The 27,359-nt window shown below is 39.6% G+C and overlaps 5 protein-coding genes across 16 annotated transcripts; 2 read left to right on the plus strand and 3 right to left on the minus strand.

Annotated features, from left to right (window-relative positions):
* The first annotated feature begins 943 nt into the window (after positions 1 to 943).
* rhd (Rh blood group, D antigen) lies at positions 944 to 4,490 on the plus strand. Of its 3 annotated transcripts, none has more exons than XM_031579824.2 (10): positions 948 to 1,136; positions 1,837 to 2,023; positions 2,163 to 2,313; positions 2,431 to 2,575; positions 3,196 to 3,299; positions 3,544 to 3,681; positions 3,766 to 3,893; positions 3,989 to 4,068; positions 4,202 to 4,275; positions 4,401 to 4,490. In XM_031579824.2, exons 1-10 carry the CDS (start codon positions 1,004 to 1,006, stop codon positions 4,425 to 4,427), a joined length of 1,167 nt encoding a protein of 388 aa, XP_031435684.1. In that variant the 5' UTR covers positions 948 to 1,003; the 3' UTR covers positions 4,428 to 4,490. The 3 variants fall into 3 exon arrangements, with proteins under 3 accessions (XP_031435685.1, XP_031435684.1, XP_031435683.1); XM_031579823.2 differs by having other exon boundaries at positions 949 to 1,136; positions 3,136 to 3,299; XM_031579825.2 differs by lacking the exons at positions 3,989 to 4,068; positions 4,202 to 4,275; positions 4,401 to 4,490 and having other exon boundaries at positions 944 to 1,136; positions 3,136 to 3,299; positions 3,766 to 3,982.
* A 102-nt stretch (positions 4,491 to 4,592) lies between these two features.
* tmem50a (transmembrane protein 50A) lies at positions 4,593 to 9,928 on the minus strand. The gene is made up of 7 exons (XM_012824102.3): positions 9,649 to 9,928; positions 8,771 to 8,881; positions 8,545 to 8,657; positions 8,388 to 8,455; positions 6,256 to 6,348; positions 5,715 to 5,775; positions 4,593 to 5,568 (listed from the first exon to the last, which is right to left on the minus strand). The coding sequence occupies exons 2-7, from the start codon at positions 8,870 to 8,872 to the stop codon at positions 5,523 to 5,525; spliced, it is 483 nt and encodes a 160-aa protein (XP_012679556.1). The 5' UTR covers positions 8,873 to 8,881; positions 9,649 to 9,928; the 3' UTR covers positions 4,593 to 5,522.
* Positions 9,929 to 10,138: 210 nt separating this feature from the next.
* On the minus strand, positions 10,139 to 12,361 carry mgst3b (microsomal glutathione S-transferase 3b). The gene is made up of 4 exons (XM_012822822.3): positions 12,081 to 12,361; positions 11,540 to 11,662; positions 11,177 to 11,249; positions 10,139 to 10,915 (listed from the first exon to the last, which is right to left on the minus strand). Exons 1-4 carry the CDS (start codon positions 12,204 to 12,206, stop codon positions 10,815 to 10,817), a joined length of 423 nt encoding a protein of 140 aa, XP_012678276.1. The 5' UTR covers positions 12,207 to 12,361; the 3' UTR covers positions 10,139 to 10,814.
* A 145-nt stretch (positions 12,362 to 12,506) lies between these two features.
* rsrp1 (arginine/serine-rich protein 1) lies at positions 12,507 to 16,792 on the plus strand. Of its 10 annotated transcripts, none has more exons than XR_006152771.1 (7): positions 12,507 to 12,937; positions 13,763 to 14,231; positions 14,460 to 14,635; positions 15,002 to 15,122; positions 15,353 to 15,468; positions 15,730 to 16,296; positions 16,408 to 16,792. XR_006152771.1 is itself a non-coding variant. In XM_012823829.3 (5 exons), exons 2-5 carry the CDS (start codon positions 13,769 to 13,771, stop codon positions 16,552 to 16,554), a joined length of 867 nt encoding a protein of 288 aa, XP_012679283.2. In that variant the 5' UTR covers positions 12,507 to 12,937; positions 13,763 to 13,768; the 3' UTR covers positions 16,555 to 16,792. The 10 variants fall into 10 exon arrangements, 1 of the variants encoding a protein (XP_012679283.2); XR_004165068.2 differs by having other exon boundaries at positions 15,353 to 15,422; positions 15,727 to 16,296; XR_004165069.2 differs by having other exon boundaries at positions 15,353 to 15,422.
* Positions 16,793 to 22,422: 5,630 nt separating this feature from the next.
* Positions 22,423 to 26,436, minus strand: syf2 (SYF2 pre-mRNA-splicing factor). Its single transcript, XM_012822154.2, has 7 exons — positions 26,338 to 26,436; positions 25,663 to 25,758; positions 25,267 to 25,392; positions 24,525 to 24,642; positions 24,160 to 24,250; positions 23,813 to 23,911; positions 22,423 to 22,987 (listed from the first exon to the last, which is right to left on the minus strand). Exons 1-7 carry the CDS (start codon positions 26,395 to 26,397, stop codon positions 22,822 to 22,824), a joined length of 756 nt encoding a protein of 251 aa, XP_012677608.2. The 5' UTR covers positions 26,398 to 26,436; the 3' UTR covers positions 22,423 to 22,821.
* Between the last annotated feature and the right edge of the window lie 923 nt (positions 26,437 to 27,359).

Here is a 27,359-nt window from a genome sequence, read left to right on the forward strand (position 1 = left end):
TTTGTATTGTATTTTTGTCTTATTTGGGGCTGTCAGTGTTCTGTGTGGGAAAACCCTTTTTTTAAGAAGAACATTTTTGAAAAAGGGTGGGTTTTCCCCACTTGCTTTAGATTGTCAGAAACACAGTGCCATCTAAAGGCTATCCTCAACAATAGCAGCTAGTCAGCCACAATAGCAGCTAGTCAGTCACATTTGTACATACATCAAAATGTAACAATTACTACTGAAAGTTTAAGTCCAAATCAATTTTAAACCAAGCAGTAGGAGGTCTGCTAACAGTTAGATGGATAGAAGACTCTCCAAACTTTAACCGTCAAACAAATAATTCAGACGCGTCCACCAGGTTACAGTGGTTTTGAAAAATCAAAACATTGTTTTGTTTAACTCATCATCACATTTTGCTCATCCAGAAATTATCTTATTTCATATAATCATTTTTATTAAGATATTTACACAAGGTATCCCTAAGAGTTAAGTATGCATGATGCTCTCAGTAGCCTGTCCAGACTTTCCGAAGGACTGCTTTGTAATATTATTTTCCCTGCTTTTCATTTGGATTTCATTAAAATGTAAACACTTAACACTAGGTGTATATAACATGCCACTTTATATATTTGATGCCCACATTTTTCTGTTGCACTGGAATAATTTTAGGACCCCTATTTTGTTTGTAATTGTTCGGTATTCTTTCTATTGTAGCTTATGTGAATAAAACATTCATATCCTCTGCGTTCACGATCCCATTGGAAACTTAGTTGAGATACTAAGGCTGAATTTAGCCAAACAAGATATTTGCTGTTCTTTAACATCATTAGTATCCTATTAAGAATATCTGCTGGTTTCATTCAGTTTTTAAGTCAACTTGAATTCCTGTCAAACGATGAAAGGGTAATGTATCAGTAGTTCTATTTTTTACAGCAGAAACGCCCCTTTTGCCCTATACGCAAAGTAAATCCTCGTGTGAGCGAATGCTAAAATTGTTCATAGTGGTTGACACTAAATAATGGCGCCACAATACGCACCTAGTCTTCGGTCACGTCTCCCTCCCATTGCCTTTCTCTTGGAGACGGTATTTATCTTGTTTTTTGTGTTTTACGTGGATGTTTCATACGTACATTCCATCAGGTTTTACGCAGGTTTGTACAAAATATTGCCTTTATATATGCATTTATGCCACGGTACAACATGTGTTTATTTTCTTCCAACAAGATATGGCACTTGAGTAGACTTTGTGACTTAGACATGTATATGTATAATAATCTAATATTCTAACATACCCTAACAGTCAAATAAGACTTTTAGAACAGGGAGTTTGTAATACATTCTTTCTACATGCATCTGTAGCTTCTCCAACTCTACAGTTGGGTGGAGATGGAGAGTATGCAGTCCTGGCTAATGCTGATAACAGTAAAAACTCCCTGCCTCACCATCCTGGCCAAATTCTGAATATGACTTATGCTTTAAAGAGAAATATCCCTGTAGGCTTACATTTACATAATGACAGTTAGCCTTATGAAATAGAAAATGTTGCCATGACAGGAATTAAGGTATTGTACAGACTGGAATGGTGATGTGGCCTGTGTGGCTCGGGTAACTGGCTCTTAATTTTGTGCATTGAAATTGGGTGCTCCTTGAATTGACAACGGTTTGCCTCATTTTTTAAGTAACAGCATAACTGCCATTGTAACGAATGTCTATGTAAACTCACTCAATTTCTGCAAGATAACTATGGTCTAGACTACAGTTAAAATCCTCCATTATTTGGATTAATGTGTGTCCATTAGCGTTCAGGACATTAAACCTGCATCTGAAGGCATTTTCTCTTTTGGTTTCAAGAGTTCCAGGATGTCCATGTGATGGTTTTTATGGGTTTTGGCTTCTTTTCCACCTTCCTGGTGCGTTATGGCTTCAGCAGTTCTGGCTTCAGCTTACTAGTTGCAGCCATGGCAGTGCAGTGGGCCATTGTGGTTCAGACTCTTCTGCACTTACCATATCTTGGGAGAATGAGACTCACCATAGAAAGGTATTACTCTGTGCCTAATCCTGAGAAAGATCAGACACCAAAAATCAACACTCACTGGAGCATTGTGAAAAGATATGATGTAAGGTTTCATATTAAACAATGATCCCAACCCATCATTTATGAATGTCTGTTGTGCCAGTTTGGTGTTTGCAGAGATGAGTGCAGCCTCATCACTAATTGCCATGGGTGTTGTTCTTGGGAAGACCAACCCTGTTCACCTTCTCCTCATGTCTTTGATGGAGGTTGCTGGGTTCACCCTCAATCACTGGCTACTTCAAACTTTACTGAAGGTAAAAAACCAACCCTGGGATTAACCATCTAATTGTATGAGGTTATGTTTTACATGTCTTGTGTATTTCAAAATGCACAGACCTGGGAATATAATGAAATGGCATGCATCCTACCAGGTCAAACTACAACACAGCCTCATGCTCCTCCACATATATGGGGCCTTCTTTGGAATTATGACATCATGGACACTGGGTAAGGGTATTGAACCGCGTCATGAAAAAGAGAAGTCGGATCGAAAGATGGCTTTATTCTCATTATTTGGTGAGTGTAAAAAAAGGCAGGTGATTTAACTGTGACCTTATTAAACCAAACGTGTGGCGCATTCTGCCTCTCTTTAGGAATGTTTTCATATAGGTAACTAGGTTTTGGTATCTTCTTCAAATTCATTTTGATGGTATAGGGCCATGTGAAGGACAGATGAACACATAACATGCAGGCTATGCACTCCACAAAACTGTAGGGAAAGCTTTCATAGCACATTGCCAACTATATAGCCAAAAGACATCAGTTAGCATTCTGGCAAGCTTTTATCATTGCCAGCTGTGGTGTTGTTGGTGTTTGAAAGGTTTTAGCATGCTTAGTTTGAGACCAAAACTCCTTACTGTTGCTTTAAATATGTAGATGAGATTGTGATCATAGATTGGTCTACAGTGGCTATCCTATAGTGGGAGGGGAAAATCTGACTGTCAATCAGTCAAGCAATCAACCGCAGAGCGATAGCATAACTATTTGGCATAGATACTGAGTTGTTTTTTTATGAGCCCTGTGTCTTCCCCACTACATGTTGAGTAATTCGTCTTGGTTTGATATCTATTTTTCAGGGACCCTCTTCCTATGGATGTTATGGCCCAGCTTTAACTCACTGTTTTTCTCGACCATAGCTCAAATAAATATCATCTGTAGCACATACCTGTCTATGGCTGTCAGTGCTGTGACTGCCATCGCAATTTCTGTCCTCTCCAACCCTCGAGGCAAAATCAACATGGTGAGGTTTGCACTGAACTTCTGCAAAGTCTTGAAGGCTGTTTTTTATGAGCAACAATTACAGAGCTAAAGAAAGAGGGAGGGCATGAAGTCTTTCATTGTTAATCAAAGGAAGTATATACAGAAACGTGTGTAAACTGAAAATATAGATTTTGTAACTTTACACCGCCACTTTGCAATACAGTTGACACTTCGGGGAGTGGTGTTATGCTTGTAGCTGACTGCTCTAGGTGTTATTCTGCCAGCTTCATGTACAGAGCGGCATTCTTGCTGGTGGCGTTGCTGTGGGAGCCACTATGTCAACATTTCCTCTACCTTGGGTTGCCATGGCAGTGGGGTTATCAGCTGGCATAATGTCAACCTTGGGATCTATATACATCAAGGTACATATTTGTATTTACATTGGATTGATAAAGAGTATGGATTGGCAAAATGTAATAACCTTTATTTGTTTTTCTCTCATCAAGCCACTTATGCAAATAGTTTTCAAATGCCACGACACCTGCAGCATACTCAGTGTTTATGGGATCCCTGGCATTCTGGGATGGTTTGTTCGGCTCTTTCTTCAGCTTGCGAACTCGGATAGCACGACAGTGTAGGTGACATTGTATGAAACTTTCCAGTGCATTTCTTCCATGACCCAAAAGCAGTACTTGAAAGTTAAAACATTCTGAAATCTTGATCCATCAGGGCAGTGAGGTTTGCCGCGTACCACATCACAATTCTCCTCATCACACTTGCTTCAAGTGTTACTTTGGGAGTCATTACAGGTACATAGTGATTCATATTTTAAAAGTATACAAAAAAATCTTGACAATCACCTCTCATAGCAACAATATGAAGTAGGACAAGAGGATCCTTCCAACTACTGAAGTTCTCTGGGATGTTGGCTGTATTTTTCAGGCGTCATCCTGAAATTGAAGATTTGGAGACCCCCTCAGGACAGGAAGTGCTATGATGATCAGGCCTTCTGGGAAGTGAGTTTATTGCCTGTGAAATTACCTATAATCTGTTACAAATATAATGATGATATTCAGATATTCATCTTAGTCTAACAAACACTAGTATTTGTTACAATACACTAATACTAAAAGTTTTGCAGTTTCCCCACCTGGCAGAACGCAAATGAGAAGATGGAAACAATGGATAACCTTTGACAAAAAAAATAATAAAACCATAATATATACAATTATTTGCTTTTAATTTATTTACTTCTACAGAAGCTTGATTAGCACATATGCAGGGCAAATTTTCCATTCTGAAATATACATAAAAAACAATCTTAGAATCTTTATTGAGTCCACTTTTTATTTGTTTTGCAAGGTAAGCCATGTAAAGAGCCAGTATTGTGGCATCTTGGAGAACAAAAACTAAAAAGGGAGTACATATTCCTTTCCCAACATCAGATGTAGACTATTCAAACAGTGTTGACAAGACTAGTTTATTTATTTATATTTTCTCAAAACATGTACCTCAGATATCAAATTGTGCTTTTTACATTATGCAACTGTTTTTTGCTAAAGCAACCACATACCATTATATAAATAAAGTATATACTTAAAGTGAAAGCGACAGAATATACAGTCTGTATTTGCTGATATGGAGACATATTTCGTGAAGGGCTACAGCACAAACACTTTTAGCCAAAGGTACATTTAATGTCTTTTTGTTGAAGGGGACAAGTTCCGTAACATACTTGTATTCACAACATGAACAGAATTTCCAGCTCTATGATTTTAAAATCATTCCCTTTTGAAATATTGGGTTGAATAGCCATACAAACTCATACTAACCTTGATTTAGTGTATTTGAAAATATACGGAATATCAAAAAAAGAAAATGCTGTAGCAGTTAGTATCATAGCGCTGAGTGTATTCACAATTTACACCTCTGCTTTACTGACACATAACGGTCCCCGGTCCCCAACCACTGCTCTTATTAGGATATTGTTTTGGTTAAGTGTTCCTACCACTGACATCTGCATCAAGCAAAATTAAATGCCATACCATGGTATAGACTACAGACACAGCAACCCGAGCCTGAATGAGTTTAATATAAAAATGGCAGAGGCCTCCTGCCTTTTTTCTTTCTAATGTTCATCACTGGTGGCCTAACATTGGGGTCCATTTTGCAGTTTTGATCACACCAGGGGTCAGGTTGAGTCAAAGGGAAGAAGGCCAGCAGAAGCAGGAGTGCATAACAGAGCTGTTGAGTGAAGACAGCATCACTGCCACAGGTCTTCAGTGCGTCCAAACTTAAACACGAGGCCACTGAAACGTAAGAGAAGATGTTGGTGCAAACACTGACGTCAAAACTCTATTCAAGAGTCAAACTTTCATTTCACCACAGGTGCTATGATCCAATTACGCCCACTAACTTTACTTTTCATAACAGACAACCAAACAGAAACACTTACCCAAAGAAAATGAAAGCATTTTGGAAAAAAACTGCGATCCCAGGGTAGACAATTGGTTTCTCTGCACACAAAGGAGATAAACGTGAACATTACAGGTTCACACAACATTTTCGCACAAGAAAGTAATTCATAATTTAGTTCACAATGTGAGTGTTTTGCCAGGACAAAATCATGTTTTTTTGTCTCCTGCCTCTGAAGTATAATTCAAAGTACAATTCTATTCGAGTAAAATCTGGACAACAGCAAGAGGTCCTGGATTTACCCGTGGCAAGTATGTACTCACATGTTTATGATCACTGACCCCCATATACTACAGTGGTGTGGTGTGCACCATCTGCTCTGACCTCCTCAACAGCAGCTATAACCTAAACCACTCCCCAGTGTTTGCTCGTTGGAAATTAAAACAATTAAAAATAATGGACAGTATTTATTTAATGGACTGTCTATTTGAACTGCTCATTTCCAGACTAGCTACAGCCAGGTTACTGTAATATGGTCAGTAATCTAAAATGCAGTACGCCTGCAGGTAACGGAGACTTACGGGGGACAACGAATCCTCCAAACAAGATCCACATGGAGGCGATGAGTGATCCAAATGCCAGCATAAAGCCAATGAAAAGCCACACCCTGGCACCTAGAATAATACATTAAATGGAATTATGTAGATTGTATTTAAAAGGTACAAATAATTAAAATATTAATAATTTGAGGTCCTGCATAAGTCATAAAATAAAATACACAAGCAGCACCGCATAGTGATCCCTTTTACCGGGATGATTCTATTGAACATTTGAAAACCATCTTCACTTGATAATTTGTGACAGTGAATTACTGTTAGATTAGGGCCATCTTAAATTCACCACAAACTGGGATAGATCATTTTTCAAAATCCAACTAAAGATGCATTTTCCCCAGAAAATGCAAAGTGTGATTGTCTCACAGGATCAGAAGACCCTGATTTTTCTCTCTCTATGCAAGGTACAAATGTGGATGTTTCAACCAACAAAGGAATTATTTGACTCTAGCACCCCCCCTGTTGGAAAAGGCACAGGGTAGTTTCATGTTTGCTTTGTATTCAAAATGCTTGCATGAGCCTTGTGTTTAGAATTGTCACAAGAAACACAGCAACCATCCATTCAGCAAAGATACAAGTTAACAACTCAACCTTTAGTTAACGTAGATCATTACTTCAAAAGACATACTTGCATGCACACAGTGGAGAACTATGTCAGCCCCATATACAAAGATAGTTGCACCACTCCCGTTAACTTAAATGGAACAATTTGTTTTCACCCAAAATGTGGCAGCTGGGGCATGGAGCAGCTAAAAAGTTCCAAACATTGGTGTCAGTCAATGCAACTTCATCAGTTTTAACAAGTACGCAGAACTATTACGTTTTATGAGTAGGTGTGAGTAGGAATTAAACTGAGTTTATACGTATTTTATTTTTTTATTAGGTAGTTCCCTCTTCAATAGCATGGGCTGTTTCTACACCGATTTAAACCTAAACTGTTATGGTTTGAATTTGATCCATTTATTGCTCATTAAAGTAAAAATAAATCCTTTGAAATAATGATTATAGGCACTATTTAAGCAATATAGTACGAGTGCGAGTGGGGTAGGTAAGGGATATTCCCACGGGTGGTGTTCGGCCGTAGCCACGAGGCCGGAGGCCGAGTGGCGCAGGCAACAACACCCGTGGGAATATCCCTTACCTACCCCACTCGCACTCGTACTATATTGCTTTTATAAAACAATTTTATGGTCAACCAATTAACATTTAAACACAAAGTTATTAATTAAAACATTTTTTATTTCGCCATTGTTTCTCCGCAACAAAAAAATAGTTCCATTGTCAACATCTTTTGGAATTATAAGAACTTTGAATTAACAGCTATCGCTTAATTGTATCAACGTGCTATAGAATGTTTCATCGCGAAGTGATTTATTATTAGCTGTGAAAAGTCCGAGTTGGGATGTCCTGTGATATTCCAACTCATGGAACGTCTCTCGTCCAATCAGAAACAGCTAAATAATTCAATAGAACCCAATTGTTTTATAAAATAACTATATGCGCAGTTCATAAATCCATATCACAATAGCCTGAAGACATGGCTTAAACAGAAGCCAGCTAACAGCACAGGCATAGATTGCTGTTAGACATCATAGCAAGCTAATTTAACAGCTTCGGTTACATAAGTTGACTATGGTTTAAAGCACACAGGGGGCAAACATAACATGCTAACGTTAATCATTCCTTGCAATTAATTAGCTTTAATCATCATCCAATCGGAATATGATGGTAACGTTAATTAAACATCCATACATATAGTGTTCGTTTGAGCCAATTTCTCAAAATCAGCTTAGCATTAAAAGGCAGTCTTGGGTTCAAAGTGATCACAACCACTTGCGGGTAATGTTAAATAGCAACGCCAAAGTGTGAATGGGCCACAACTGTCGGTGTGCGTCTGCAGTATAATCAAGGCATTAAGAACAGTACTGAGATTGCACTAATTAGGCAGGAGATTGGTGGAATTAGATAATTAGCATAAGGAGGTTACTATGGGGAGAAACACTAGTAAAACAATAATGCTTGAGCTTCAAGATCCATGTGGTGTTAAAACTGACACAGGATATATAATACTGTGGAACAGTAGTTCAGCTGCCACTTACCAGTCTGTCCCAGACATCCTTCACTGTAGCTGTCTCCCCTCACCTGTCCATTGGAGACTGCATTGATCCTGCAAACAGAACATGATCATTGCAAATGGACTTCACAGTCTCAGTATTTCCCAGTCTCATTCTAGTGTGAGCCACTGCAGTGACTTACATTAAAAAGGCTACAGTTGCTATAACCCCACATGTGTGGTATGCATGGTGGAATTCATCCTCTTTTGGATACTTCACAGCTGCATCAATGATGATCCACCAACCTGTGAAGAACTTGAAGAGATAAAGACAGTGTAAGACTATTATAGAGACTATGTAGATTATTATTATATAATATAACTAAATTGTACATATAGCCATGTGTGCATAGAACTGAATGAACCTACAAGAACCCCAGCAGCTATTGAAGCAATTGTGTTTCTCTTTTCGCCCCAGTCCACATTGCATTCACAGTCGCCACATCTGATTCCATCCAGAAATCCTGACATGATTGTTGACTGAGAAACACGGGGAAATACAAAAACAGGTTATATTTTCACATAAGCAACTCGTTAGACAGGTTATATTGCCAGAAATAGAAATGAAAACAGGCCCAACCTAACACTCAATCCAAAAGGCTCGCAAATTTACAAAACAAACCCATAGGTCCCTTCGCGTTGATAACTGGGAAATGTAGGCCACTAAGGCACAACCTCCTACAAAACAATGCAAAGGAACTTAATATAAACTACAATTGCTGTCAAAAACCAAGCTCCCTAAACTGTAGCCAAGGAAACTAATGTCTTACGTATTATCAGTGAACCAGAGTGCTAAAACCTCTTCATTATTTTTGGACTCGATGTAGTGTCCTCGACACTGCGCAATCACAATGAATGTTCTCTAGTGAAACACTACACAAAGGATTAACCTTAGCTGTTAGTGGATAGCGATAACACAAGTTGTTTTCATGAGACAGTTTGGAAAATAATATAATAAGTTATGTTTATAAATGCTTGATAATGTACGGCTTTTCTATCGACTACAAATGCTGCCAATGGAATAAAAGCCTCTATTCCTCCAACAAGCTAGCTTAGGTAGCAGTCAGCTGCCAGCTCTTGTGAGCTAACGTTATCCTGGCTAAGTTAGCTTGTGTCGTTCCAGAGATGCACGTTGATCCACTACTCCAAAACTTACCATAATTCAGATAAAGGAGCAATGTGTTTTTTTTAAATCAACCACACATGTCAACGAATTTACATGTGAATGTACATATACGGGACATTACCAGTTCAGATGTTGTCTTCGGTCCAGTTTCCTTCTTGCTTCCGACCGAGATGTATCAAGCGCATGCTCAGTTATCGTCTATGCGTTATTTGCATGAGAGGAGGTTTGAACTGCACAGCTTCACTACCACTGCGGGAAGCAGTTACTAGCCATATTCCAGTGCTTTGGGCTACATCTTAAATATTAATGGTTCATCTGTCTCTATAATAATGTCACATTCGTGGTTTCTTAATAGGCATATTGTATTTCCCCCTATCAAAAAGTGCCAGATTACTAGTTTGTAAGTCATGGGAGGGAGCATGTTGGTCATATGACAGGCATTCTTGATCAAAAGGATAAGCCTCAGGCTCTCTGCCCTACTTGGTAGGTCTACAAGTGTGCTACACTTACTATTGCAGGACTATTAGGACAGTGATAACCATGCGAAATAATTGACTGTCCTCAGAAGATACGATCACTTTTTTTTTCAGAAAAATCAGCGACAACATAAATAATAGAATATAAAATACTTTATTGCTCAAACACTAGCCCTAAGAGAGATTTTGAGAGGATATAAATTGCTATGTGGTATCAAATAAATGTGAATATCAACTCAATGGCATGATATATTTTAATGTTATGATTGCATACTTTCATTTTCAGACATTAGGATACATGATGGCATATGACAGTAAACCAAAAAACATTAAAGGTCATTTTGGGTTTGTGCCACATAATCAGAATACATTTATATAAACATCTTCGCACAATGACCACTCTACCTATACATAAAAAAAGACTTGTATTGAGTTATCTGTTATACCTGTTAAATCTATGGTTGTATAAACTCACATTGTTTTGTATCTGTGTTTTAACTAGCATATTTTCAGTAGTAAACAAACAAAGATATGTAAAATATGAATGCAGCTAATTGCTAAAGCCACAGACTGATGGAGTTTATGATGTACAAACCCGGAATGTTCTTCTGAAGTCCAATGTAACGGATGAGGAACAATAGTTGTCTTTTAGATTAGCAATTTACTAAGACCAGTGCATTATGCAGACAAATCGTTTTCACAGTTGAGACAACTAAATAGATAACATGTGCAGCAATGTTTATTGCAGCAAAATGATTGTTTTCACCTAGCTGTGTGCCATGACAATAACAAAGATATATTTTGTACATGTTCACAACACTTTTAGAAGTTGCAAAGCAATTGAAATTGAGAGAATGATGACTCCAAGGTATCCAACGTAGCCATAAACACCACGCATCCTCTTTGATGGATCTATAGCAGAAGCACACCCATGAAACTTAAATGTGACTAACTATTCCCCACAGAAATATTTCATAAGAACAATACAAATAAAATATATAATTTAATTACAAACTGAAATGAAACAGTTTTTTTATTTAACTGGATGAGATGACATTTTAGTCATATGCTGTTTACACATTGCAGGTCTGATATTTCCGGTTGCTGTTACATGTTCAGATGCACAGATACAAGACAAAAAACAGTTAAGTTAACAGTAACAGAAGACCTTACCTCCCGTGTAGTAACCCCAAGCATATGAGAACCTACTGGTCACCCAGATGGCACCCAATACCGAGGCAGCAACCTGGTCAGCAAGGATGAGATATCACTTTGTGAACAAGTAGCTTCAGAAATGGAAGGTACAGATGCCAAATCCCAACTGTCAATTAAATACTGCAGTTCTTCCTTTTGAAATCTCAGGGTATCTCAGTATTCAACACAGAACAACAAGGTAGGTTCAAAGTTCATTATATCAATGGTGTCATTGAACTTTAGTGTCTCGTATTTATGTGCATGAATATATGTAGCTTATGTGAATGATAAGAAATGTGTGTAATTTTGATGAAACATTTCTCAACCATAGTTGAAACTTACAGGATAGATCAGCCCTGCAATGGTCTGAAAGACAAGCCACTGAGGGTATACCTCCAGGGTATTCTGGTGTGCTCTCTGGATGCAGTTAAACACCGGCTCCTTGTCACTGTACATAGTTGGATACTGAAAATGAAGAGAGGTCCATTTGTATAGAGGCATATAATTTATAAGTATATACGGAACGGGTAAAACACTTCTACCATCTTGGGTAGGGCCACTCAAACCACACCTTATCCATTCATGTGGTTTAACGAGAAAGGCCAAAGTTAACTTTTGTAACAACTGGACTTATGCCCTCTAGCTCGTCATATAGATGGGTCAATAAAACATGGATACAGGTCTATATTTCTCAATACTCTGCCCAGATTATTCATACGATTTGACCATTGTGATTTCAAACAAATTCCAAACATTTACTTAGTTCAGTAATCTCAGTTAATAAGTGGCACTTAACCTGGCATACGCATGTGCATTGCAATACAGGCATGGTACAGACAATGAAGGAAATTACATTTTAACAAACAAAATCAAATGTAGTTACCTTCACGTCAAATTTCTTTCTCGCAGACCCAACCTTTACAGCAAGGTAAGCCAACATGATCCAACTGTACAAGTACGTGAAGATAACAAGGCCGAAATTTGAGGGCAACACGTCAAGAATGTCCATAATGCAAGTACTTTCTAAAAAAAAAGTATTCCGAATATATTTGCAGTCACTATCCTGTGATTAGCCTATCGTTCTCCACGTCGCTCTACAGAAAATGTCAAAGTCGACAGCGTTCAAGGAAATGCGAGTATAGACAGTAAAAAGACCAACTAGGTAGGCCTACGACAAAAGCCCAAACGATAGCTGGTGGTTAACAGTTCTCGCGATGATTGCGATTTGCTGTTCCTTGATGGTTATCTTTAGCATGCTTTAATGATTGAATTGTAAGTTTATTGTTCTCATTGGCTTCCACCAAGATTGCACCGGGAGCATTTAGTCTATATCTGGTATATTTCAGAGACACACAAGATATTTATGTTGTGAACAAACAGAGACAGTATAAAGTCTTTGGAACAAAGCAGTGTGTTTGAAATTTCTAGTGAAACGCATATGACGTCACCACATTACATGACTGTGGTCGTCGTGTTTTTACCTCAGTCGCCATTGGAAACAGTCGGAAGTTGTGCTCCGTCGCCGAACAGAGAGATATCAGAGATATCCTATAGATTGTTGATTGTTTTCTCTTAAGTTGTAGTAAATTCGAATTTGGAAACCGGTATCGAATCTGTGTGTTTCCATAGGAAACATCTTTGAACTTCAAATCAAGAGTTCTCGTAGTTAACGTAATCTAGGAGAGCTCGCTAGCGTGGCCTAAATCGAACGTCGAAAGAGCTTCACGTTTGCCATCACTGGTAAGTGTTAAATAGACAACTAGCTAACTCGCATTAAACATTTACTCCATGGTGATCAATATTTTCGACAATTTGGTGTCAAATAGAGCGTTGCTGGGTTTAATCAGTCAAACGTTACAATTTGCTGGAATCGGCCGCAGCTAGCTTAAGTATTGCTAGCTATCGTGTTAGCATGTATACTAGCAGAGGGGTGCTAACGAAATGAGAGTTTTGGAATATCAGGTTCATGTGAAATGTTCTGTATTTAATGTAAACGACTGTGTCACTGTAGATAATCGCAGCAGTGGAAACCCCAGCGAACTCGCTCTGTTTGTTTTGCTAGCCATAGTGTGATTACGGAACGTTCGAGTCCTGACTGGAAATTTCCAGAGTTGCGTAATGTTAATCGGTTGGTCAACCTCTAGGGGTCGGCTGTTCTCTGTTGTGTAACTCCAAGCTCTCAACTAAACGGTGTCTGTGTGTTTCCCGACAACCAGTATTTGATTATTTTTGTGCGAGCTTAATTTAACTTAAACTTTTAAGTTTAATTGAATGTAACAGTGTACAATAATGTTCCAATGTGTACGTTATCTCGTTTTAATTATATGCAAATAAGTTATGTCATAGTATACACCCACTTTGTAAATATTTCCATGCTTTTACTGGATAGGTGTTTCATTGTTTTTGAATTGTGTATGTGTCTCCTCCTTTCTCCCATGTCTTTCACCGTACAAGAATAAGGGTACACCATGCAGATTGTTTGCAGATTTGGAAACAACTCTGCCTGACTGAACCATAATGAGACCTTGTCTGCAAGTCATAATGATTTCCATCTTCTCTCCATAGAAAAACATGAAGACAACTGACAAGTGCATGCAGGTTCAGACAGCACGCCTCGGTGAGGGGATGAAGTTGATTTTTGACCAAGAGGCTCCATCTAGTTCTCCCTCCTCTACTTCCCGTTCCAGAAGCCGGAGTAGTGGAAAGAGCAGTCATGGCACCAGTCGTCACTCATCCAGAGGCATTAAGCGCTCTCATAGGAGAAGTCGCTCCAGATCTTCCTCTACATCAGGCAACCGCTCCCGCTCACATCCGCGTTGCCACAGACAATCGTCACGCGACCGTTGCCGTCGCCACCGTCATTCACCACCTCGCCACTACCGGGCACACTCCCGCTCCTACAGCCCCTCCACAGACAAGTCCCACAGTAGAAGGCACAAAGGGTCAAACCGCCAAGACAGACGCCGAAGCCGCTCTCGCTCCAGGTCACCTAACCACAAAAGGTCCAGGTCCTCCGTCCATCTCCGTCAGGATGGTAAGGGCTTGTTTCTTTGTGTGTTGTCAGTCTATAGTGCTTATATTTACTTGAATAGTAACTCAAGTAAATATAATCACGGGCACTGACTTGAATAATTATTTTGTATAACTGTTTGATGCACTGTTTGCTTTTACTACTGGTAATAACAGTACTGGCCATTGTTAAAGTGCCCTAAATGTGAGTTTTCAAACTGACGGTTGATCATCTCGACTTCTTCCTTCACAGAAAAGAGGGAGCTTCTGAAAATTGCTGCTGAAAATGCAGTGAAGGAAAGTGTGAAGAGTGCCCTCCAGTCAGAAACGAAGGCATCAAAGAGTGCCAGCCCATCTCCAGATCATAGTGCTCCAGTCCAAGAGGAATGGGTGAGACCAGAGACAGAACGACAGCAGAGTCCAACACAGGTGGGCATCAACAGAAGCGTTACTTTTTTGTAGGCCATGTTTGGATGAGATGCAGTGCTATAAAAGACCTTTGCACTCATGCAGACCCCTATTTACAGTAATAAATTACTTGTGTAATTCTGACTATGTAGAGGAGTACTCAGGATTGTTCATCACCAATCTGGTTAGCTCGGTAGTCTATCACCAGCCAATGAGTGAACTGCTAGAATAACACATGACTGCTAGAAGCTTTGAGTTGATTCTTAGAAATATTCTGAAGACTGAAGGGGTCTCTTTTAAGATTTCTAATTGTGAAAAAAAAAGTTCTTTTCAAACTGACAAATCTCTGGGCCATTTACAAAACTTTTCCCATTTCTTTTAATATAGAAAGTGTATTTGCAGGCATCGATCTGGCCTGGAACAGGCTGCTTATAAATAGTCCTCAAAATGCTGCTTGTTATTTACAGCAGAGGCTTTGAGTAATTCGAATCATCAACTGTTGTTGAAGGTAAATGAGGTTTCTCCTGTAGTAAACATAAAGTTTTCTTGGTGTGTGTGCGTGCGTGCATGTGTGCGTGTTTGTGTGTGTGCGCCTGCCTGAGCATACGCCTGTGTAGGTGTGAAACTTAATTATTTCCTGTATAAGTCTGTGTTACTCTTGACAGCCTTCGTATCACTGTCTGTAGGAACATGGTTTAGCTTCATTTGCTCTGCCTTTTTGTTTATTCACTTCTGTAGATTACATGGTCTGCTCTCCAGCACCCCTCGGATTTAGGAGAGCGAGGGGGCAGTCATGTGACGCCACTGGGTTTGTGGAAAGGGTCAATTCTTAAGTCTCATTTGCACAACAAAAGGTCAAGTAACAGTTGATGCCTGTAGTGTACTCTGTTTAAGTACATATCAGTAGTGTACCTTGTTTAAGTACACATCTTTGTGTAGCATGGACCTCTATCATTTTAAACTGGAGGCTGTAGCTCGTTCCAACATGCACATTAGAAGTAGCCAACGCCAAATATCTGACTACATGTAACGTAACAGCAGGATCTGTTCATGCATAACAGAAACGTTTGATGATTGTTGCTCTTGGTTGAAACGGATGCGTTGTTATTTAGCAGAGCCATCCTCCAGCTTGCAGAAGAAGTGCAGGCGCTTGGACTGCGCTATAGTGACTATCCCTGACCTGAAAACTTAAAACAGAAGAAGAAACAACTCCCCTCCCCTCTCCATGTACCAAAGATAAGTTTGTGCCCATGTTGTGGTGCAAGATGGGGTACGGAAACAGCATCATCAGTGAAAGGATCTTTTTATTTTTGTGCAGTTTTCATTTTTTCCATCAAATATGTACTGTAACTAACTGGTCTAAAAGGTCTGCGGTTGCCCATTGGCAGTAGTGCAGACAGAACTCCATCTTAACACTGCAGACATTGATATTCTGTCACAACTATACCTGTACTTCATGGCCTTAATGACTGAGATAGTCATGCATGGATAAGTTGTCTAATGACAAGAAGAAAAAAAAAAGAGATGGGGAAACCTGGGGGGGAAAAATAAGTTTGGGATCACTTTGTTAAACAAGTCTGTTCCCCATGTCTTTTTGGCAGGTCACAGACTCTGCGTCAGAAGATGGCGAGTTGAGCCCCAAGGCGTCTCCCAAGAGAAAACCCATCACATTCAGCATCAATGTGAGTATGAAACGCAGAAGGTTAGAACGGTTAGACATACATGAATTATTTTTTTTGTATGTTCCTCTACAATACAATGAAAATACAACATTTATTTTTGTGTCTTCACAGAACACTTTTGCAAAGCCAACAAATGGCAAACCTCAGGGCATGGGAGAGGTTAAGGTAACATCCAGGGTCGACATCGTGGGCAGCAAAAAGCCTTACGGGCACTGGATGCCAGTCAAGAAGAGGGGCCCTTTTTCATCCAAAAAGTAGAAAGCTTGCTAGCCGTGTGTGCTTCAACACATGGACTTTGTAAATATTGTAGATATTGTATATAAATGTGTTGGCAGGGTGGGGGTGAAAGGGGTGTATGGAATACATCTTAGATGTTTTCTTGCAGATGTACAGTAGAAACAGTTGAGGGAATTGTGAAGAAGGCAAGAGGAAAATCTACAGGTGGGATATTTTTGTGACATATCTGTGCTTTTAAATAAAGACATTTTAAAATGGATGTATGAGTGAGTTTTTGGTGCCTTTTGTCTAGCTCTTTGAAAATTACGAAATTATAAATTGAAATGACTTGGAAAAACCACATGGTGTAATGATGCCCAGAAAACTAAAGCTGGGACAGATAGAGGTGAGACTTCCGCAGACATTTTGCACAACAGGCCAGTAGATGGTAGTAGAGGTCTACGTAAGAAGTGGAATTCCTCTGCAATTGAATGTCCTAATGTTACCTCTGATCTGCCCTGGTATACTTCAAATCAGTAGACCGATGAGTTTATCAAAATTGTTGGTAGTTTTAATAAACGATTTTTGAAGATCACAGACTTGGATGTCGTGGTGTCGTAAATCTCCCGCAGTTCATTTTGTAGCCACAACTGCAGCGCCTTGTATATAAAGCCAAGATTTGGCAGGTGTAGGCCCCTACAGCCCGTTGCCTTTGTTCTAGAATAATTCGAGCCGTCTGCCACGAGCCCAATGAACATGTCAATTCTTGTGTAACCCTCCATGACCCTTCCATGCGTCACTCAATATTCATTAAACTGTTTTGACAAGGGCGTGTTGACGTGACATTAGCGTTAGTAATTATGGATTTAAGGCATGCCTGCGGTAGGCCTACCTCAAGAACGGCTGTTGACATCACAATAGCGAGATATTGATAGTAGTTTTAAAAACCAAGATTGTCAACTGACTTCCAGTTTACCGTTGTAATTTACAATTCATTTTATAATAACATTTACGTTGCATTATGCATTTCAAGTAGATCTGCATAATATTCATCTTTAAATGTTTAATGTTGCATATTGGGGTGATCAAAATGTAGCCCTAGAGGCTAAACAAATCAACAACCGATCGAAGTTTGCGCTGAAAAGAATAGGTTCATTCAGAGAGTTTACGAAAGTGATTCTTCTGCAGATGCCACATGGCAAACAGAAATATGTTGGTATGACAAGGCAGCACTTTCAGGGTGGCCATTTCTCCCCATGTAACATTACCATTCATTCGAATGTCCAAAGGTATTCAGGGAGGCATTGTTCTGCCACCACCCCTCACAGCACTGTGAGCTGCAACTCGCAGCCTCCATCTTGATGCAGCCCGATACTCCGCCACAAGGGAACGCTGCCCACTAAATCGGGAACATCCTGGCAAAACCATAAAAGAATCTTGACACATCTTCTGAAGATACCCTCCGTGTTTACAGATGCACATAAAGGCCTCCATTGTTTGCCAGACACAGAACGCCTTTTTAGTTTGGCTTGAGAAAAATGCTACAAGTCACCCCTCGCAGGCACAGTTTATTTGATGTTTAATTTTCTCTTTTAATGCCACGGATGCCAGGCATCTATTTGAGACCATCACATGAGTTTAATTTGTATTCAAAGGCGCCTGTCCTAGAACTCGAACGAGTTTAACAATAGGGCTATCTTATCCTCATCAAATGACTCTAAACACCTAGCCATCATCAATCTTCTGCACAGTAACATATATCTTGGAAAGCCATTTACCTGCTGTGTTTATTTGTCCTTGGCAGACTTTCCTCTCTGATGTTACGCAGCCCTGAATGAACTCTATGCAGGCTTCATCATTTAAAGACATGGAATAGAGGTCAAGCTTGTATAGACACCTCTGTAATCTAATCAAGTAGGCTATTCTAATGGATGCAAACTGATGGAAATGCCCTAACCTAATGAAAGATACGATTTGTGTTACATAAATGTAAAGTAACAGTCGGTTGGCATATTGTTAAGTCAAAGTCAAAGGTCATTATTGTCATCCGATGGAAAAGTGCAGTATGTTCCACAAGATAGATATAGTTTTAAAATAACACAGGGGACACCAGGCAGGCCTACAGTTGTAACACAGAGACAGTTGTTTCATGCTTCCTTTCTCAGCTCCTGTCAAACATGATGCGATGAAGCTCATAGACGACGAATGATGGCATTATAGACAGACAATCGTTTTGTGTTTGTGTCTGTGTGTGTGTGGTCGGGGGGGGGGGGGGGGGGGCATAATTAAAACTGTGATAGTAACAATAGAAAGGTTTGTACCTTTTCATGAATATATTTAGTTTTAAAGTTAATGTGCAATTGTTAAAGAACACATTCCTTAACGAGATATTTATGTAATGGTGAAACGGGAGAAGTCGGGCTATTTTCTAAATTAGGGGCTTATCCAGAGGTATTTTGACTGGATTTTTTTTTATGACACGCCGCACATACTGAGTATAATGGCTCCATATCCGGAATATGAGACGTATTGTGACTATCCAGAGGAATCTTGAGTCAAGGCATGTTTTCTCAAATATTGGGAGTGGATATACACTAGCCACAGGCCACAAATACCAAGCGGTAAGTTACATTATGAGCGCATGACATTAGGAAAGGTTTTCCTTGGTGGTCAGTTGGACCATAGACAATTGGACCTGCCACAGGGAAGGAGAAATCACATCCAGTGCCTGGTGAATATTCACAGAGAATGGAATTTCATATGATAACACTATGTAGATTTTCTCTTATCCAAAATTTTCGTACCAGAACAGATTGTTAACCTTCATTAGTGACATTCACCAGACAGTTCACCATACACCACAATTAGCCGAGGTAACAAAATAACAGTGACTTCTTCTCCCTGACTTAATCACAAAGTTAACACAAGACCACAATTCAACAAGTTTGTTTTTTTATTAAGCAAGCTAAATATCTCCGGACATCAGTGAATTCTAAAGACATCAAATAACTTGACATGGAAGGCCTACTGGTGTCGTCATTACCCTTGGAAGAGGGGGGTGGGGTGAGCAGTGGTTCATTATAATTTAAAGGAATAGGCACTCAAACCAGTCTCTCTGAACAGGGCTGTTTTAGACAGGGTGAGAAGGAGGCTGTGGTTCTTGACACTTGTGGTATTTTGCCCCAAGCATGTCACAGACATTTCATTAAACCCCCAAAAAACGTGTCAACTTGTGGAAAAAGGGGTAGGGGAGAGGAAGACAAAAAGTAACACTCTCGTTTTTTCCAAATACAACGATGATGGATAGACATCCTTGGGTCAAAACATAGGGCATTTGAACCATCATTAATCTACCAACCATCTTCCTGTAATGTCCTTTTATTATAGATTTAAAGCCGATAAACAATGTTTTCATCTTGTGGGAACATGTAAATTATATATTAACATAATAACCCACAACATAATAAGTTGTGTGCGCAAGATAATTCACTTGTTCCCACACAATAATGAACTTGTTTCCACAAGATAAAAAAATATCACCTTACGGGCTCCATAGAATAATGCATTGGTGTTGCTGTAAATTTGACATTACCCTGTCAAACTGGCATGTAACTGTCCTCAGCCACTGTTACAACTGTCCCAGACATGTTACAACTGTCCCCAAGGCACTGAATTTAAATGAAAATGTGAGAACAAGTAAGCTACACAGACTTGAACTAGTGAAGAACAATTGAATAAACGAAAGATGCATGTTGCATGCGAAAATGAAAGGTGTCACATATGCAGATGTTTTTGCAACAAGACAAAAAGCAAAAAGTGTTACATCTACCTGATCTCCCCTACAGCTAAAATGAAACAATGTAACTAAGATGAAACTGCAGCACATACGGAATTGTGCGCGAACAACCTGTATCCGTTAACCCTCCTATTATGTTCAAATTTTACCCACATCTATTATGCTTGGGGTCAATTTGACCCCAGCAATTTAAACCTCCAAAAAATTATCATAATTCTTTTTTTTTACCGAAGTTTTTGTGTCAGGTACTTTAGGTGTGTTTGTTGACTACCTAAATAGCCCTTAAAAATAAAACAATACCCCCACCCACCCTCTTTATACATCCAGAATACATGTTACGCGACTATGGAGAAATATGCAGATCCCCATAAAATCTCACTGATTGACCTAAAATTGGAAAGAGATATCTTTCTGGTGTTTTTATGGCTTCATATTATTTCTAAGTACATATTGTTGCTATCTATAACATTTGGAGTAAAAAACTATTTCTTTTATCAAGAAAAGTAACAATGTGATGAAAAAAGTTGATATTTCTTGTATATTTTATACAATTAAAACAGCCTGGGGTCAAATTGACCCCAAACAACACCTATGCGTACAGTATGTGTACAGGTCATTGAAAACATATCATCATGTTAATTTTGTCTTTACCCAGTTGTCCCCATTAAATTAGGAAAAGTCATTAAATATGAAGCAAAAAAAATGATGTCAAACATTTATTTAGAAACGTTAAACATTGAATGGGGTCAAATTGACCCCAAACATAATAGGAGGGTTAATACACACACGATAGACGCGTTGATGTATAGGGCCTTAATGGTAGGCTACAGCGATGGAACGATATCCGCATTATCCAAAACGATCCAAAGCTAACTTAAGTGATGTATTTCAAGTCTTTTTGCCAGTGTGGGGTTTAAATGGCTGGATTATATGGAGCTGGCTGTCAGTGTCATTTGTACCGGAGTTGTCACTAAAGACTATAGTGGTCCTTGAACAAACAGAAAGAGCAGGAGTAGGTAATAGCTCATCTTACACCTACAATGATAGTGTTTTTAAGGTTGATTAATTTACCTGGCTTTCCAGATATGTGAATGACCAGAAGAGGCATTAGATGAGAGATTTATGGGGTCTTCTATCAGCCAAATACAAAATTAAAATGTTTGAGAAGCTTTGATTCAAATGATTCAAACTTAGAGACTGCAAAAGGAAATTGACCTTTCATTTCTCTGTATGAGTCTTGGTGACCAGATTAAATATCAAAGAGAGCTGATTTGTACGGACTAACCAATGATCCCTTCTCATCATGGTGCCACTCTGCCCTGAGAGGAAATGCACGGGGGGGTCATAAACAACTTCGTCACTAACTCTCTGCACACACCAGCCTTTGAAAGCAGCCATCCATATCCCCAAACCAAATGGGCAATTATCTTTACCCCCCCCAGGCTAATTTACAACATTCATTTAACACATATGGAACTCAGACGCGCATCTCTGATTCATATGAGGGCGTAAGACGTTACAAAGAAACATCCTCCCCCACACACACAGCTTTGATTATTTGTGCAGTCGGCTGCAAGTGTTGCATCTTTGACTTGTGTTCTCTTCATGTAAGATGGTTTTTATTCCATGCTGCTTTGCAGGGGTTTAATTAAAGTCAACCCATGTCCTCAGGCCCGCCTTGAATACTGTACAAGCCTCAGGATGCATTTGACCAGGCAGGCAAGCAAGGGAAAAGCACTGATGGAGTTGGAAAGTGTGGACAGAAGACATGGCCAATTATAACAGCATGAGAATCTTCATTCGTCTCCTTTGATCTAGTTTCAGGTCACAAGCCTTATCCACTCATGTCGTTCTGCTCCAAGGCCTAAGATGAGCCTGATAAAGTCACTAAATTGAATTGCTGAATTGTTGTTTTTCTCCCATACACCTACACTAACACATTCTTTGGCTGGTATTTTTAATATGGCATGCTGGCAGTATGCCCCCTGAGATAAATGGTTTTGAATTCTCACGAACACTTAGAGGCACATGAGCGCACGCACACACGCACTCTCTCTCATCACCAGTGTGAGTCACCAACAAGGTCGACAGAAAAGGCATTGCAACTCCAGTGGTTAGAAGTAATAAAAAGTCAACACCAGAGTTGTTTATTATGCAAGACAAAAAAAGAAATAATATAACTGAGATAGAATGTATTTATAAACACACAAATACCAACCTAAAGAGAAGTCTGGCATGATCTCTTTACAACTACATAGCCAAAAGCTTTGACTGCTTAAAAGAAAGAATACAGAAAGGTGTAAGAGAAATCCATTTCAGTCACCTCTGAGGATAACAGTCCCCACTGCTTTGTTATGCCATCCTTCAACCATTAGCCAAAGAGAAGCTTGTTCACCATAAAGACAACAGTGAATCACCAAAAGGACAAATTATGAGTGATTTTGGTTTTACAAGCTGATGGACAGCTGATGAATCCGGAAATGTCCAATACATTACCACACATTAACCCACAATTACACAGCAGTTCCTCTTTCCAGGTTCTGTTTGATCTCGGCCGTGTATTTGCCGTAGAAGCGCTCAGCCTTCTTGTTGAATTTGGCATTGCGCTCATTGATGTAGTCAATGTCAGCATCGTCATTGTAGGCACGCCGGCGGCTGTATTTAGCACGCTTCTCAATCCTGTTTGGGGGGTAGGGAGGGTGGGGAGAGGGAAAAGGTCAAAGACAATTGGGATTTGAACTTTGAACACCCTAAAAGAAGGATTCAATCTCTGTATTGACAGAAGCTTTTCCAGAGGGTCCTGCTTCACTTTCTGACACGCAGCTCATTCGAGGAACTGATAATACAATGGAACCAGTCAACTTCCAAGCCAACTGAAGCGGCACAGCTAACACAGACACAGCTTTGCCGCTGCCGCCCCCCCCAAGCATCTTCAAAGCGTAGATATATGCGTCATGCCCTGGCACCAACTGCACTGGCTAATCTCTCACAGAAGCTATGGCTACAATAGGACACCCAAAATAGAGCTTGAGAGCATAATCTAGCCCAGAACACCAAGGCTAAGGAGAGAAACAAACACACACACACACACACACACTATCAGTTTTCCAAGAGCTGTTTGTCATGGAGATCCAGGAAAAAAGTCACACTAAATGCCCTGAGCCTGACATCACAGATAAAAGCGCTCCATGGATATTCAATGAAAATTGACACAATTTTCCAAGGCTTTGTTGAAGCTGTCTACAAAGCCAAACATAAACTGATGCAGATATTAATTTTAAGGGTAATCACTGCTGCTACTGTTTCTCTTTAGCCTTTTTTTTTATTTCATGTTGGCATTGTCTTGCTTTATGCTGTATAATGAATGCAAAGATCCCTATGAATAGCACAACCAAAATGATACCATCTAGTGTTATCCACGACAGCACTGGTGGACAGAAGAGTCTTTTCACAATTTCAAGGCATGTTCTGGTCTCTCTCCTACCCTCCACCCCCCTCACTTACTGTTTCTCCAGGTCCTGCACCATGCGGTCGACGCCGTCTTTGGTGGGCACGTGGGTTCCATGAATCAGACTGTTGGAGGTGGGGTGGAAGTCATCGCCACTGGAAGACAATCAGACAGGTTTCATGTCACAAAGAATAAATTGTAATCTGTGCAAACTGTATTTTATCAGAACAATTTCCTTAGAAATGCCACAACACCTCTTCCCATTATCATCCTAACCCCAATAGACATTCAAATGATATAATAGTTAGCACTGGAACAAATGTAGCCCAATAAAAAATTAAGAAAAAGTACACAAGGAACCTACTATCACACACACACACACACACACACACACGGAACCTACTATTCCTCTCGTTGCCTTTCATAGCTCTCCATGTCTGGCTTGATTTGCCTGGTGAGCCGCTGGTACTGGCGCAGCTGGGCTTCAGCATAGCCTATTGGTTTGGAGAGAAATAAAAAGAGATGGAGAGAGAGATACAAAGTCAGAGGGAGAGGAAAATAATTCGGTTCATAATTGCCAGAACCAATGAATAACAGCCACCGTTTCCTCCCTCGGCCCCCCTTTTCATTTAATCTCTTGAAAAGAAACAGCTGGCTGCCATATTGGCCAAAGTATTATGAATACTGAATTGTGCATCTAGGAGCAAACTGCTAAGTTTTTCCACAAGTACTGGGGAGATGTACCCGTGTGGTGTGAACAGGACTCACCAGAGAACCCTGGGTCTGGATTCCTCTTTTTCTTCTTCTTCTCATATCTCTCAGCATCCTCTGCACTGATCTCAAGCAGTTTCACACGGTGGTAATCCTCCCCGTTGTCAGCACACTCCTACAAACCACACAACAGTTTATCAGACCTGTGCCTGTAGTACAGACTAATGTCTGACATGGACCCACTGCAGGGCTCGTTCACTGGTCATTCTTAAAACCTCAGAATCACCTTCCAGGTTTTAGCTTTAACAAGCAGCAGGCCTAACTCTAATTTGACTACAGAGATGGGCACAGATGAGAGAAAGGACTCCTGACATATTTATTTCTGTAAGCATTGTGGGGACATTGGTCTACACTTTTGGCCTTCAAAAGTGGTTTATCGCTTATTGAACGGGCCGATACATTGCAACTTCAGCAGTTTTATTCATATCAAATCCAGTATTGGGGCTAGATTGATTCATATTTTTGTCTGCCATCTCATTTGAAGTCTGCTGGCTCTTAATCAGAAAAATGGAAATGTTTAACACAATATGGATTATGAATTACACTTAGGGTTATAGTCAAAAAGATTTCCCTATAGATAAACATCTGATATAAAAGATACAAGGCAAAATAAGAAAACACTTCTGGGCCTAATATGAATTGGACAGCTTAAAACATGCAATTAACCATAAATGGCTAAAACTGCTAGTTTATCACCTATTCTCAAGGGTTACAAAAATGAAGAAAAAAATTACAACACCTTCTTCTTGTCGTCGACCATTAGGTCATACTCCAGGCGGGCTTTCTTTGCCTCCCAGTTAGATGGAAGCTTCAGTCTCTTGTCCTCCTCAACCACCTCCTGGTGGTTCAGTTTGCGAGCTTCATTCTACGAGAGACATACCACATACTCACTACTTACTTACTCTAATGAATATAATACACAGGAGACAAATTCCATTTAATTAAGTCTCAAACACATGGAAATGACACTGCAAGATCTGTTAGCCATAAGGATGAGTCATTGTTTGTCATTTTAATAGTTTAGGTTTATAGATATTTTGCCTCATACAACACTTCCCAACGTATGTATGTATTTATGTATTGCAAAAAAAGACAATGTCATGGGGTGACAGTTAGATTAGTCAGTATCACATACCCTTTTGAAATGAAGTTCACGAAACTTTCTTAATCTATCTTCTCTCTTCTGGGATCCGAGGCTTTCTGCATCTTCTTCGGGAACAGGTGTAGACACCTGAGTGAGGATTATCAGTGACAGAAATTACTTGTATGTAAAGTTATCAGACAGCAGGATACCTCGTGCCTCCCTCATAACACGGATCCAGATTCCACGGACGAACGGTCTTAGCAATGTTAATTTGAGCACTGCGAAATATACAAACCTAGCATCCTACAGTTCCTAGTAACAGTTCTTAGTAACGTTAACGTTATAGCATTGACAACACCAACAGTGACCAAATAAGACCAACGCTGCTCCCTATTTAGCATTGAGGACGTAACGTTACATTCCCAAGAGCCTGTTTCATCAGCATTTCCCCCCCTTTGTGTACAAGTTACCAGTACATTCAAATAATATTTCGCTGGTTAGCCAGCCACTTCAACCAAAGTTGGCTAAAACACCTCTGTTAGCCAGTTAGCTAACAGCAAGTTCTCGACGGAAAATTGTGGCTAATAGCCCAAACTAGGGGAGGATCGAATAATATCTGCCGTGTTAGAAATACCAACACCATGAAACGTAGTTTAAAATAATACATTTAATGTTTTTTAAACCAATAATTGCATTTGTCTGAAAACGTATCACAGCAATGCTTACCTTAACACCAGACGCCATTTTGAAATGTGTAAACAGGAAGTGACGAATCGCTGAATACATTTTCTGACTTGTGTCTATTTCACTTGGCTGTAAAATATAAGCTTGATACCTCTCTGGAATTGCTGTTCATTGTTATTGATTAAATACAAAAATGGAAAACTGTTCGAAAAGTTCGAAAAGAAAAGTTCGCTTTACTGTCCAACTCTATGTAAAATGTCAGTTCTTTAGAATATCTTCACTAATTAATAAGAGGAGAAGAGGAGTATCTTAAATAATTTGTATGCAATTCAAACTGAAGTGTTTTTTTTCACCTTCTTTGTGGTAATAGTATAGGACGTTCTGAACGTTCTTACAGTTCAGCACAATTAGAGGTTAAACTCATCATGAGTGCACGATGCTTCATGTGTGTCTTTGAGGTTTACACTCAAGAATTAAGGGATATAAACAACTGTCTGCAGAGCATCTTTAACACAGCCTGCTGGTCTGACTAAAATAGATGCATTTCCTGTTTGATTGTGTTATAATTAACTGAGCACTTAAAGAGGATGTAATTAAGCAGAGTTTATAGCCTCAGATTAAAGCATCCTTCAGATCACAGGCGATGGTAATGGGGTGATGCATTTTCACTGGAAACCAGATGTAAGACCATCACAACGATGCAAAACTATGTGAAACAATCAGTTGGTCAGAAACACAGTAGTCGGGGAAACAATTGGCCACCTATTATGTGAAGTACTGTTTAAAAATGGAGGAGGATTTTGAGATTTTGACAAGAACTGGATATAACAATTGATTTGTAAATGATGTTTTGGTGCTGATGATGGTGTGAATGAGTTAGGGAGGGAGGGATGGGTGAGAGAGAGAGAAAGAGAGAGAGAGAGTTTGTTGGGACTGCGGGAAGGAAATGGCTTTGTTGCTCTCCATTTTCTCTCACTTCATGGTACATAGCAACAGATGTACCTCATGGCTCACACAAAACCCGAAAAACATACACAAATCTAGTAATAGGTTGATGTGCACGC

This window comes from Clupea harengus, chromosome 14 (genome assembly GCF_900700415.2).
Source record: "Clupea harengus chromosome 14, Ch_v2.0.2, whole genome shotgun sequence".
In the NCBI taxonomy this organism is placed as follows: Eukaryota; Metazoa; Chordata; class Actinopteri; order Clupeiformes; family Clupeidae; genus Clupea; species Clupea harengus.

Coding starts and splice junctions, on each gene's coding strand:
- rhd (XM_031579823.2), top strand. CDS start 1,004: ATGGCGCCACAATACGCACCTAGTCTTCGGTCACGTCTCCCTCCCATT. Junction 1,137..1,836: donor TTCCATCAGGTTTTACGCAG/GTTTGTACAAAA, acceptor TTTGGTTTCAAG/AGTTCCAGGATGTCCATGTG. Junction 2,024..2,162: donor ATGAGACTCACCATAGAAAG/GTATTACTCTGT, acceptor CTGTTGTGCCAG/TTTGGTGTTTGCAGAGATGA.
- tmem50a (XM_012824102.3), bottom strand. CDS start 8,872: ATGTCAGGATTTCTGGATGGAATCAGATGTGGCGACTGTGAATGCAAT. Junction 8,658..8,770: donor CAATAGCTGCTGGGGTTCTT/GTAGGTTCATTC, acceptor TATCTCTTCAAG/TTCTTCACAGGTTGGTGGAT. Junction 6,349..8,387: donor AGGATGTCTGGGACAGACTG/GTAAGTGGCAGC, acceptor GTATTATTCTAG/GTGCCAGGGTGTGGCTTTTC.
- syf2 (XM_012822154.2), bottom strand. CDS start 26,397: ATGTATTCAGCGATTCGTCACTTCCTGTTTACACATTTCAAAATGGCG. Junction 25,759..26,337: donor AAATGGCGTCTGGTGTTAAG/GTAAGCATTGCT, acceptor ATCCTCACTCAG/GTGTCTACACCTGTTCCCGA. Junction 24,251..24,524: donor TCCAGACCCAGGGTTCTCTG/GTGAGTCCTGTT, acceptor CCAAACCAATAG/GCTATGCTGAAGCCCAGCTG.
- rsrp1 (XM_012823829.3), top strand. CDS start 13,769: ATGAAGACAACTGACAAGTGCATGCAGGTTCAGACAGCACGCCTCGGT. Junction 14,232..14,459: donor CGTCCATCTCCGTCAGGATG/GTAAGGGCTTGT, acceptor CTTCCTTCACAG/AAAAGAGGGAGCTTCTGAAA. Junction 14,636..16,215: donor GACAGCAGAGTCCAACACAG/GTGGGCATCAAC, acceptor TCTTTTTGGCAG/GTCACAGACTCTGCGTCAGA.
- mgst3b (XM_012822822.3), bottom strand. CDS start 12,206: ATGGACATTCTTGACGTGTTGCCCTCAAATTTCGGCCTTGTTATCTTC. Junction 11,663..12,080: donor GAAAGAAATTTGACGTGAAG/GTAACTACATTT, acceptor CTTCATTTTCAG/TATCCAACTATGTACAGTGA. Junction 10,916..11,176: donor TTGGGGTTACTACACGGGAG/GTAAGGTCTTCT, acceptor CTTCTGCTATAG/ATCCATCAAAGAGGATGCGT.